Raw genomic sequence first — 12988 nt, 5'->3', positions numbered from 1 at the left:
CAACTCATGTGACACAGTCACATGAGGGGACAGGTTTGAATAAATTTTTAAATCGATTATTTAACTTTTTTCATGATCCATTCAATCTCCCTGGGCCACGGAGCTGCCTCAGGGAGATTTGTGCACCTTTTCACGCGCATGCACAAAAGAGCACAGGCCGGGCCTTAATTGGCCTGCCTGCGTAAAATGGCGGCGCGCAGGCGATTACAGGCAGCAATCGGCTCCACGCCTGCTCCCGCCCAGCTCGCCTGCCATAGGAAAAATCCAGGCCCATGTCCCCAGAGCATTAGCCTGGGTCTCTGGATTATGTCACCATCTCCCCCCATCTGTCCATCAATCAAGTATAAGCAGAATTTAAGATATGGTTGAATTAACTGTTCCATTATGTTTTTTGTTCCTACCTTCTCCAGTCTGTGTAATAGAAGTGATCCGAGTAGGCAACAATACTAAAGGGATAGTTTAGACCACGCTGCACTACATGCCTTCCTGTACCATCTGAAAATATGCACTCCAGGTCTTTGGTTCCTTTTGATCCCAATCATTAATGAAAGCAAGTGTAATGAGAAAGATAGTTAGTATTCAACAGCAAATTTCAAAAGTGGAATTCCTCAACTTTTCTTTATTCTTCATGACCTACAGTCATATGTTAAAACTTTAATGCCAACTAACTTGATCCTTTTAAAATGTTTCCTTCAAAAATAAAACCTGCTTAGCCCATGGAACATACCTGCATCAGCCCAGCACAGTTGTGAGGAAAATGGGTCAAAAGTCAGCCCATTGGGCAGTCCAATGTCGTTTTTAACTAACACCCTTCTGTTTGTTCCATCTACACGAGAAGTCTCAATTTTAGGAGCTTCACGATTCCAATCTGTCCAGTAAAGGTTGCTGAAGGGAAAGCAAGAGGAGCGCAAGAATTAATACAAACAAGTCAGCGTATCTAATCTAAAGGCAGTGCGTGCCTGTCATTTAGCATTTACAAACAGACCATGATCTTTTTTGAGGCTATCTTAAAAGGAAACATTTGCTGGCCCCAGGCTTTTGTTTGGTTCTATTCGAACTTTGCTGCTAGTCAATGAGATATTCTACAGATTTCAATTTGCTACAATATAAATTTTCTCCATCCTAAAAACAGAGGAAGTATTTTAGACCCACAATATAGTGTGGTACCAACATCTGTGCAACATGATGCCACATCATGTAATTTGGTTTGTTGTCATATGTTAACATTTTGGAAAAACCCTGCTTTTGCTTGACATCTTGTAAAAGCTATAATCATGTTGTCTACAAGGGCTGTGTATGTATGTCTAACCAGAAAGATAATACACCAGATATTTTAAAATTATTTTCTTCTAGAAAACTCTAAAGCTGTAAAAATTTGCTACCTTCATATGAAACCTACCCATTTCGAGAGTCCACTGCTATTCCTCTGGGATTTACCAGATCAGTATCAACAAGAACTTTCCGTTCAGATCCATCCATTTTGGCAACTTCTATTTTATCCAATCCACTGTCAGTCCAAAACATGTTTCTATGGAGGTAGTCTATGGTTAATCCTTCAGGACTAATCAGGTCTAAAATAGAAGCAGAAACACAAAGAGTAGGTACAAATTATTTAGTATCCATTTGATCACTTACTAGGGTAACTGGCCAGGATAACTGCAATTATGGGTTGGGTTTGACACTGTGCTGAGGTCTCTGCACCAACCTCCCCTCCCAACCCCTGATGTAAATGTTGGCAGCCAACCCAATCTGCCCTGGTGGTTTGCATGGCAGCTGCTTAATGCTCAGCAGGGAATTAATTCCCTTCTCATCTGGGGAGGAAATCCCACCTCCAAGCTGGCAGCTGTCTAAGGGGGGGGTTGGGGGAGGGGTGGTTTTGGCAGATCCAGGTAGGCCCTGGTGAGGTGGTGAGGGGTGTTTGGGGGAGGTGGGATGCTGGGGTGGACAGGTCAGGGAAGATGGGGGTGGATGGGGGGAGGTGCTCTGATGAGCCTGGAGGATTGTAAAGGAGATACTACTCACCTCATTGCCCAACACCAGCCTGAGCAGTGAAAGCTGCTGGGCTCCTCACTTGGCACTGGCCTCTGATATCCACAGAAGAAATTGCAGCAGGGGCGCGAACAGACCATTAATTGGCCATTAATAGGCCCTTTTTTACATCCCCTCACCTGCCTGCCAACCTGCTCCTGGGAAGCATAAAATCCTGCCCTATAGGTCAATTATTTCCAGTGGTAAGGTCTCAGAACTTAGTTATTTAATGCAGTGTGTCACAAGCTTTAAAAGTGCCAGCACTCTGGATTTCCTGTATATATTTAGGTACTCTAGAGTTGCACAACAATGAGCCTGCAATATGTGAAGCTAAGGAAAAATTGGAGAGATAAGTGAAAAAAAGCATAACTGCTATTCCGTCTCCCACTCTCCTCAAGTAGTGAATCATGTTGGGTAAACTTCCACAGACTCAGGCAGCCTCTAGTATCTCATCCAGTTGTCCATTTTTCTCATCTGAGTTTAGGCAGAGTGTCAGCAAGCTGCTCAACTGAGATTTGATCCTATCCTCATTTGTATTCATCACATACTTACAATAAGGATCACTGGGAAGTGTTAGAGTGGCATCACTAGCTGATTATTTAATCAATTATGTATTTTCCTTTCCTCTCTCCCTTGCTTGAGGGTATTGAAGTCAATTGTAATTCCCCAACGATGCTCCAGCCTCCTCAGCTAATTCAGCATAGATAAGAGATCATGGCTGCATTTTTGACAATATTTGGAAAGGGAATGCATTAATGTGCTATTAATGTAAGCCATTAACGGCCATTTTAACATGAATTGTAAGAAACACTAGCATGAATAATACTTGGGCAAGAATTTTCCCGTTGGCAAGCAGAGTCAGCTGTGTGCCCGTTGACCTGTCAATGGCCTATTGAGTCCATTCAAAAATCAATTAAAGCAATTAGTGGAACTGCCCGTCCAACCTTAAGGTTGGCAGGCAGGTTGGGGGCGCTGGCAGCTACCTGAAAAAGCATGAAACCTCATTCACTTTTACTTAAAGTTATGTCCATGTCCCAACTCATATGACATTGTCACATGAGGGGACATGGACAGCAAATGAAATTGTCGAAACAAAAACTTTTTCCCTTTGGGAACCGATCTCCCTGAGGCAGCACTTAGTCTCAGGGAGATCGGAGCGCTCCTTCATGCACACGCGCGAAGGAGCACACTTCCACAATTGCCAGTCTCCCCTGCCCGCACAGGAAGCACACAGCACTTCCATGCGGACGGCACATGTCACACTGGGCGGGCCTTAATTGGCCTGCTCACAAAAAATGGTGGTGCACCCATGATTGGGGGCGCCGATCGGAGGGATGCCCACCTATGCCAACTCCTGCACTCCCTACCCCCCCTCCAATGGGGGGGAATTTTTGCCCTTGGTCAAGAGAGGGACAATCAGAAAGTTGAGAACATTATTTAGCATTTCACTTGCACCACCCCCACCCCATTCTTACTCCTCCCCTTAAGAAGAATGCAGAGATGCCTGCTAATATTTTTCATTTGTCTGACAAAAAATAAATCATAATTACACAAAAGTTTAAGTTTACACTATTTAATTTTCTTATATTCATGATTTTTGTTCTTATCTATTGTAAAAGTGGGACCTGTTAGCTCAGTTGGCTAGATGGCTAGTGTGCAGTTCAGAATAAATGCCAATAGTGCAGGTTTGATTTTCGTTCTGGCTGAGGTGGGCTTGGGACCTGCTTCCTCACCCTGCCCAATGGAAGGCAATGGAAAACCGCCACCGACAAAATCACCAAGAAAAATGGCTCAGAATGAAGCATCAGCAGACCCAATGGGTTAGGGACCTGCCTGTAAGCAGAGCACAAGTGATGATGATAATGTTGATGATGATCATAAAAGCACGATACATTTCAGGGCCTGAATTACTGACAACTCACCCGAATTAATAATAATTTCTGGCTCAGCACCTGGTTCCAAACTAACTCGATTAATAGTTCGGCCAGAAACATCAGTCCAGTAAACCATCTTGTCCCTGCAGTCATAATCAATGCCAATAACAATTGAACCCTGGAAGGGAAAAAAATAAGTCAGGAGAAAACAGTTAATCATCTCATAGACCACCATTTGGAAATTCAATAAAGCTGTGAACTCAATCTGGGCAAATTTACAAATCTGGGTAACAGCTGGAGAAACTCAAATACAAACTCAAGTTTGCACATTATCTCACTGGAAAGAGATCACAATTTACATAGCTGTGCTTAACTACCAGCATTTTTGACATTAGTGTCTACTTTATCCAAGTTTAAAGCCAATTTCATATGTTAAACATTAATTAATGCAAAACAGCAGATGCACAAATGCTTTTAAGCCATTGTAGAAAGACAAACATAAAAAGTAGCAGTAAATGACACAATTAAAACTACTTATGAAAGAAACACTCTAGCATGTAAATTGCAGCAGAACCTGAATTACTTTAAATTAATATTTTTCTCTAGTGGTTACATAAGTTGATTCACAGAATATGACATTACTGCAAATTACCTACTCCAATTTGGTAATGACTTACTATTTAAAAAAAAAATCTCTGCTCAATCACAAAGAAAGGAACTGACAGCAGGTACAGAACATACATTTGCATGTGCAAATGATGGTGCTCAATTTTCTGCTTCTGGCTTGCCAGCAATAAGCAGAGCAATTCACTTCATGCTGAAGGGCCACAACCATTCCCTTCATTCCCCAATAGCTTTTATCTCTGGACTGAGAACAGAGAAGGCCTGAATAAAGCCTGAGTGAAACCAGGTCAAGTGTGCAATGGTCTATTATTTCAACAAGGTTGTCAAAAATCATGACTCCAAAATCCCTGGGTCAGGAAAGGACACAAGTCAGGTTTCTCTCTGGAGGCCATCTGGAATATGAGACCATACTGGTTCCAATGGATTGTGCCTTGTTTGGATTGGACCTTTAAATACTGGTCAGAGTGGGGGCAGTGGTGGGTGGCCCATAGATGGATCTATGGATCTCTTATCCCCAAGACAAGGAGGTGTGATGGGGGGTGGAGTGGGTTGGGGGGAAGGGAGTTCCCTGGCTTCCCTGGGAAATTCCTCCTTTTGTGGATCCAGTTAGGTTTCATGCCAGTTGAGACCAGGTATGAGTATGAAGGCTCCAAACTTTTGCTGGATTAAGGTAATTAATCCCAATGCAATGGTTTATTTTCTCTAATGGCATAATGACTAGAGTGAAAAATGTTTCTCTTTGGCTCATTTGGGCATCAGGGGTCCTGAAGCAGAGCAGTAAGTTGCTCTTTCACCCCACAAGGGCAGAACAGGTCAATATGGGACAGGTGCCTCTGGGGTGTCCCTGCAGGAGCCAATGGTCTGTCTTGGCCATGCTAATGGCCTTGTCTCCAAGAATTGGAACAAGGGCTTGTACCTGGACTATGATCAGTAGGGGTTTCACTCAGTTAGTGGAGCAGCCCCCAGGAATGTCAGGATCCATTGCTCAGCACCAGCTCCATGGGCCTGAAATGTCTTAAAGAATGAAAAGAGATAAAAATGCTCTCAACAAATTGTAACACAGGGGAAGCAACTTTCCTATATTATAACTGTGGCTATTTGTTGGAAGTAATTAACTGGTAGTAAAACACTTTGGAATGTCGTGAGATCATGGAAGGCGCTATATAAATGCAAATCTTTCTTCCAACTTACCAGTTAACATCTCTGCATTCACTTCTCTCACTTCCACTATTATACTTGCCACTAACTCTGTTTCAATTAATCTCATTTGCATAGTACCATTAATTTTCCTGTCCTAATGCTTGATTTGATTTTTCTTTTATATGCATCGGTCCAATCTGATGGTTTTGACCCATATACACTTGCTGAAAAATGAAAGTAACCTGCTGTTCCCCCTTCCCAAGTGCTAAATTTATCTGGGGCTATTCCAATGGAGAAACTTATAAAAATAGATACTTTACATGAAGAGCTAACAGGCTCTTGGCTCCCTCTTTGTTTAGCTGAGTACCATTCAGGGGCAGGTACCCAATGTGCTGTCCCTGAGCATATAAAAGGAAGGTACCCGTGCGTGGTGGAGTCACAACAGGCGCTGGAGAAGGCTGTATAATAGGAGGTGCAACAGTTGGTATACCTGGCAAATTCAACAGAAAAAAACATTTGTAAAATTGCTAGGATGAATTTTAAATCTTTACAAAACCACTATGATTATAATGCTATGTGTCATTAAAAGACAATTAGTAAGAACAATCCTGATTAACCAATACAGACTGTGACTTTGTACTGTTGCTATCTATAATACTACAAGGGTAAACTTTGGCTCAATTTGTAGTATTCTTGCCTCTGACTGAGAAGGTTGTGGGTTCAAACCCCACTCCAGGGGATAAAATATAGGCTGACTCAAGTGCAGTATCAAGGGGCTGCTGCACTACCTTTTGGATAAGACATTACACCAATGTGCAATATGTCCTTTCTGATGGACACAAACGATCTTCTGCCACTATTCGAAGACAGAAAAGGGAGTTTTCCCTGGTGTCCTGGCCAATATGTATCCCTCAACCAGCATCACTAAGATCTGCGCATTGCAGTTTGTGGGATCTTGCTGTGCACACATTAGCTGCTGTGTTTCATGGGATCTTAGAATGGTTACAGCACAGAAGGAGGCCATTCATCCCATCATGTCTGTGCTGGTCCTCTGAGGGAGCGATTTACCTAGTGGCACTCCCCCACCTTTTCCCTGTAGGGCTGCACATTTTTCTTTTTCAGAAAATAACCCAACTTCCTTTGCTCGATTGAACCTGCCTCCGCCACACTCTCAGGCAGTGTATCCCAGGTCCTAACCACTCACTACATAATGTCAATTACTTTAAATCTGTAGCCCTCTGGTGCGCAATCCTTTGACCAATGGGAACAGTTCCTTCCTATCTACTCCATCCAGAATCCTCATGACGTTGAATACCTCTATCCATTCACCTCTAAACCTTCTCTTCTTCTGCTGCATGCAAATCTGAAGCCTCAAAGCAGGGCATGGATAACCCTTCCTGTGACCACTGGGGAGGGAAGAGAGGAGAGCCACCTGAGTGAGGTCTAGCACTGTTGGCTGGGCAGAGACATGGAGAGCGCGGGGGGAGGGAGAGAGAGCTGGGGGAGAGCATGGAGGCCTGCAGAGGCCGGAGCAGCAAGTTCAGCTGACAGGTGACTTTCATCAACTTGTGGTTGTACAGTCAAAGGCACTTGAGTCACTGGAATATTAAAGTAATATACCTGCACAGTAGCCCCTCAGTTCTGATGTGAACAACCTGTGACTCCAGGCTGTTGCTGCCATCAGGACTTTGCTGCTGTGTGGACACGTTTATCACAATCCATCTGGTTTAAATATTGCAATGAAGTGTGAGCAGCAAGTTCAATTGTTACCAACAGTGGTTACAACTCAATAAAGTACTTTCATTTATTTTGATCATAAAATATGTTATATAAACGCAATGGTATAAAAGTTGTTTCTTTCTAGAAGTGCCCCGATGATTTGAACTTCTCATTTTGGAAAGCATAGAACATTTTTACTAGCGACTGTGTTTTGATTATTCTTTTCCTCTATCTTTAAACAGGACCTTAATTTTCACTTTACAATCAAAGATGGAAATGCTCACATGCTGGTGGACTGCCAGGTTCAGTTCTAGTTCCCTGAATTTCTCGACCGTCTTTATCCACACACCAACAGTAACCGCTGTTTCCATGGCATTGCAAGGGGCTAAAATTCCCAAACTCATTACACTCAGGAATATATTGATCATCAGTTGGTCTGCCACCATAATGTTCCAGAAGGCTCAGTCTCCAACGTTCACATACGGTCGGTTGTCGCTGCGTGGATGCTTCATTTTGAGAACCTCCACCTGTTGGATGAAACAATCATTAATAATGCTTTCTTATTATGACTCAATTCTCTGAATAGGGTGCAAAGAGATCTAGCCCAGAATAATTGATTGGAAAAATGGCATATGGAAGATTAAACAGTGGGGGATATTTAAGTATGAGATCTATGTTTAATTAAATTCAGAATAGGAGTAAGAGCAATGCTTCAATAGCTGGATTCTAGGGAAAAACAGATTTGAGCAAAACATAAGTTTAAAAACAGACATGTTAACTACAGTGGGAGAATAATATCTAAGCAAACCGAGGAACATAAAAAGTGTAAAAGGAATGCAAAAACTAAAATTAAGAAAGCAACAGCAAGGGCATTGATAAGCGCGTAGGAAGCAAAGGGATAGTTAAAGGGACTAGTTAGTGATGAAGAAAGCCATTTTGTACTTGAATGTGAGGCAATGACAGAGAAGCTAAATAAGTATTTAGCCTCAGTTTTATAGAGGAACGTGAAAGAGGCTCTGTCAGAGTTCCTGAGGAGGATGTAGAAGAATCAGCACTAGACATAAATATTCAAAGAGAAACCACATTAAAAAAAGCTAATTGGTCTAAAAATAGAAAAGCAATCAAACCCAAATGATATGCATCCCAAAACACACAAGTGGAGGAATTTTTATGTGGAGGGGAGCATATTGCTCAGCACCCCCAGCCCACTGCCGCACCCCCCCTTCCCCACCCCCACCCCCAGAACGAAAGTTGGTGCCACTCCGATCAAGGCTCAACAAGGCTGCCTCGCAGCGATGAAGCACTGCCAGTGGCATAAACAAGGTTAGAGTTGGGCATCCGCCCCCTCAGTGGGAGGAAGTCCCACCCTTGAGTGCTGCCAGGTAATCTGGATTAGCCGGCAGCTCTCATGGCCCTAGCAGTGCCAGAACTCAATAGTGGGCACTGCTGAGAGTGCAAGGAGGAGCAGGAAGAAGATGACACGGATCCCAGAGCGAGATGAATCTAGGTATTGGACGGGGATGGATTGAGGAGACTAGGGAGGGGTCAAGGGAGTTGGGAGGGGGCAGGTTTTAGAGGTCAGTAGGCAGGGATAAAGTGGGGGAACACCTTGGTGGGTGACCCCGAGGGGCACAGGGCAACCCTTGAAGGATGTACCCCACCTGCTTCCTGCCTTTTAAGCAGTTTGCTTAAAAAAAATGCCTACCCACTCCTGCCCGCTTGCCCTGTGGTAGAATGGGGTAATGAAGTAGTTATGGGAATGAGCGATGTAGACCATGAGGTAATGACATCAGCAATCATGTGGTAGACACTCTGTACAGCAGATAGACCAGGCAGAATTCAGAAGAGATGTGCCTACTTTGTAGCTTAAAATGAATATTGTGTGCCTAGTGTAAATAAAACAGTTTGAAGTAACTACCCGAGTAGGCCTAAGGTCTCTCTAGATAAGATACACGACATCACCAGTATATGAAACATGGTGGCGGTGGTGGTGACACCAGTCTAACCAAGTGTTGGTGCCATTAGCAGAACATCCACAGCCCAGAACTGGAACAAACCCTGACTGGAACGCATAAATGCAAGCATACTTATGAAGAAGACTAACAGGAAAGGGTAGTGATGGCTGCACTCAACAAGCAGTCGCTGCCCCTACCCCACCTGCTCGAAAGTCTCGAGGGCCCGCACAGAGGTCAACATTGGAAAACACGGCAAAAGAACTTATTGAGATACTAAGTGTTGTGTTTTTATAATGACATGAAAAGCACCAATTTCTCAAAACGGATCGGGTAAACACATTGTGGGTTCATTTATTAGACTAGGCACATGAGAACATATATACTTGGAAAAAAAGTTTGAAGGCATCAGAGCTGTTCTGCTCACAGGCAAAAGTAAAACTGAGGCTGGATACATGACACACTTCCCTTCTGGTGATGGCATGCTGTTATCCCTTAATGGCATATAACAACACCAAGCAGCCTCAGGTTTCCTTACAAAAGAGCAGAAGCACTAGGTTAGTTCATTCCTCAATGTCGTGGGGCCCATCACCAATGAGATCCTTCTCAGACAGGGGGTTAAAAGAGACTTCCGCAGACTTTGAATTTGTTTTAAAAGCCTTCAATGTGTTTTTTATTCAGAAATGAAAACTTGTTGTTGGATGAGCACATTTCAACCAGAATAGGAAGCAAAATCGGCCTCTCACCTGCTGACACACTGAGGCATCAGAGGTTGCCACTCATAGTTTAGGCCCCAAGGTGGTAGCCTCATCCACGCAAAAGCCCGCTAAATTGGCCAAAAGAGTGGGAAACTCTACAGCAGCCAATTGAAGTGCTTATGCTGCAGAACAAAGAAGCAGCACAGATGGCAAGCTAGCCCAGCAGAGCACAGAATGTTTCTGATGTGGAAGGATAGGACGCTTCCAGCAATTCTGTACATTTAAAATCATTACTAAGGGAACAAAACAACTGAACAAATAAAGCTTACAGGTCACCCAGAACTTGGATCACAAATAAACAAATGTCATCTCCGATTTCCTTGCAGAAGTACAGGACCTAATCAAGGTCTGTCACTTTGGAAGTTAAAGGGTTTAAAACCCACTTTAAGCTTGATATTGGTGCTGGTATTTCCATATTGGCTGATCATTTAGCATGGCTCAATGCAGTTCATGTCCAGCCATCAAACATCAAACTTCAAGGTCCATGGGGAATGAATCTGCAGATGAAAGGTCAGATACTCTTGCCACAAGGGGCGACAGATCACAGAGGCTCTCTATATTCTGCGTATTCAAGGTATCTCTTTATTCAGCAGGATTGCATGCATGCAACTGGACATCCTACAAAAAGTAGATGAAGTCCTTCAACCAGACATCAGGTCTGAACTCTGCCAAGAATTCCCACAGCTCTTCCAGGGACTTAGTAAGCTAAAAAATGAATACCTTTTTACACTGCTTCCAGATGCCATGCTGGTGTGCCTATTTACCCCCAGGAGTGTACCACATCCTCTGTTGCTGGAAGGCAAAGAGGAGCTTGACCACATACTGTACAGGGGTGTCATATCACATGTCACAGAGCCAACCCAGTGGTGTTCAGAGCTGGGAGTAGTCCCCAAACCAAATGGTCAGTTCGGACTGTGTGTTGACCTCCCGCAACTAAACAAAGCACTCTGGAGGAAAATCCACCAAATGGCATTGGAGGACAACAGCCTGGCAACGCTTGCCAACAGTGTCCTCTTCACCAAACTTGATGCTAATAGTGGGTTTTGGCAGATATTCCTTGACCAGGAGTCCAGACTGTTAACAACCTTTTATCACGGTGTTTAGACACTTTTGTTTTAATCACCTTCTCTTCAGTATTTCATCCTCTCTGGAGATATTCCAGCGCAACCTGTCCAGGATCTTAGAGGGTAAACAAGGAGTCAATTGTCACATGGTTGATGTCCTTATCCATGGATCCACAAGAGAGGAGCAGGACTACAGGGATCGGGAGATTCTCAAAGTCCTACAAGAGGCAGGTCTCACTTTAAATGAGAAGTGTGAATTCACCAAAACCAACATCAAATTACTGGGGCATATCATTCAAAGATAGGGTATCATGGTAGGCCCTCAAAAAACGAAAGCCATCAGCAACCTCCCCCAACCAAATGCATTACTGTTGTCCAGAGGTTCTTCAGAATGGTCAATCGGGTTGGCAAAGTTATTCCAAATCTAGCCACCATTATGGAACTTTTAAGAGATCTCCTACAAAAAGGCCAACAGTGGTTCTGGAGCATTGAGCAAACTAAAGCATTTCAATGTATCAGGGAAAGGCTGGTCTCTTCAGATGTGCTGGCACATTATGATCCACCATTGCCCATAGTGGTGGCAGCTGATGCATCTTCAACAGGCCTTGGAGCTGTACTCATTCAAGTCCAGAAGAATGACAACATGAAGCCTCCAGGGCATTGACAGAAACAGAGCAATACCATGCCTCCACAGAAAAGGAAGCACTGGCAATCACAAAGGCAGTGGACAGGTTCTCTGACTACCTGATGGACTTACCTTCTCACATTATGACTGACCATAAACCACTAATTACCCTCTTGAATTCCACAGAGGTCATCAAAACGCCCCTGTGAATTCAATGTCCAAGCTTCGGTTGATGGGTTGATGTGTATGTTCCAGGAAAGTTGCACACCATGGCTGACGCTCTCTCCAGAGCTACAATGGACCAAGCTATTACCCAGGACCTCATCCTTATTTCCATGGTGGAAACATTCTCTTTGACCATAACGAACTTCTTGCCAATCTCTGCCAGAAAGCTGCAAGATAAAGGAAGAGCACAGAAAGAGGGCGTGGAATATGTCCAAGTACAAGAGCTCTGCCGGAAAAGTTGTTCCAAATATAATGCTGCTGACCAGCTCCTCTGTAAATGCCACCAACAACACAGACACTTAGCCATAGTGGATGAACTCTTGATTTTTTATCACCACCTGGTCATTCCTAAGTTGATGTGGGAAGAGATCCTTCCTAGGGTCCATGGGGGCCACCTGGGGGCTGCAAAGTGCACAGTATGCACACTGCAATCTGTGTGGCAGCCAAGCATTACATAGGATGTCCAAGATTTTGTTCCCTCCTGCCAGACCTGCAAAATTAGCAGTCAGATACCCACAGAGCCACTATTACCATCCCGCTTCCCAGAGAGACCTTGGCAGAAATGGGACTCGACCTCTTTGATTGTCAGGCAAGATGTAACTCGCTGGGTTACTATTCCAGGTGGTTGGGAGTGGCCAGACTCCACACCACTATGGCTGAGGGTGCTTCAGACCATGTTCTACACAAGGACTTCCAGATGAAATTTTCTCACATAACGGAGCACAATTTGGCAGTGAATACTTTCGAAAATTTGCCAATGACAATGGGATCACCCATGTCACCAGTTTTCCTCTCCAGCCACAAGCTAATGGAGAGACTGAAAGAGCGGTGAGGACCATCAAGACCCTGATGACCAAGCATTTGGACTGACATTCAGCTCTGCTGCACTATCAAGCTACACCTTTATTTAATGGTATCTCACCAGCAGAACTGCTCATGGGCCGATGTCTGAAGACACAAATTCCCTTGCTGCCAAGGA

General features: G+C 43.9%; 1 protein-coding gene and 1 pseudogene across 4 annotated transcripts in view; one reads left to right on the top strand and one right to left on the bottom strand.

Annotated features, from left to right (window-relative positions):
- nid2a (nidogen 2a (osteonidogen)) overlaps positions 1 to 12988 on the bottom strand; it is a 173045-nt gene that overhangs the window by 10733 nt on the left and 149324 nt on the right. For all 4 annotated transcript variants that reach the window (XM_041214945.1, XM_041214949.1, XM_041214948.1 and 1 more), the window contains 6 exons: positions 7670 to 7912; positions 5987 to 6156; positions 3951 to 4080; positions 1400 to 1571; positions 728 to 885; positions 402 to 525 (listed from right to left, as the gene is read on the bottom strand). In XM_041214945.1, coding sequence (XP_041070879.1) covers positions 402 to 525; positions 728 to 885; positions 1400 to 1571; positions 3951 to 4080; positions 5987 to 6156; positions 7670 to 7912 — 997 coding nt within the window. The remainder of the gene's footprint in view (positions 1 to 401; positions 526 to 727; positions 886 to 1399; positions 1572 to 3950; positions 4081 to 5986; positions 6157 to 7669; positions 7913 to 12988) is intronic.
- Positions 7202 to 7373, top strand: LOC121292878 (annotated as a pseudogene).

The sequence above is a fragment of the Carcharodon carcharias genome, chromosome 20, assembly GCF_017639515.1.
Source record: "Carcharodon carcharias isolate sCarCar2 chromosome 20, sCarCar2.pri, whole genome shotgun sequence".
Classification (NCBI taxonomy): domain Eukaryota; kingdom Metazoa; phylum Chordata; class Chondrichthyes; order Lamniformes; family Lamnidae; genus Carcharodon; species Carcharodon carcharias.
Note: the sequence above shows the minus strand (reverse complement) of the source record. Positions and strands in the feature narration are given on the sequence as shown.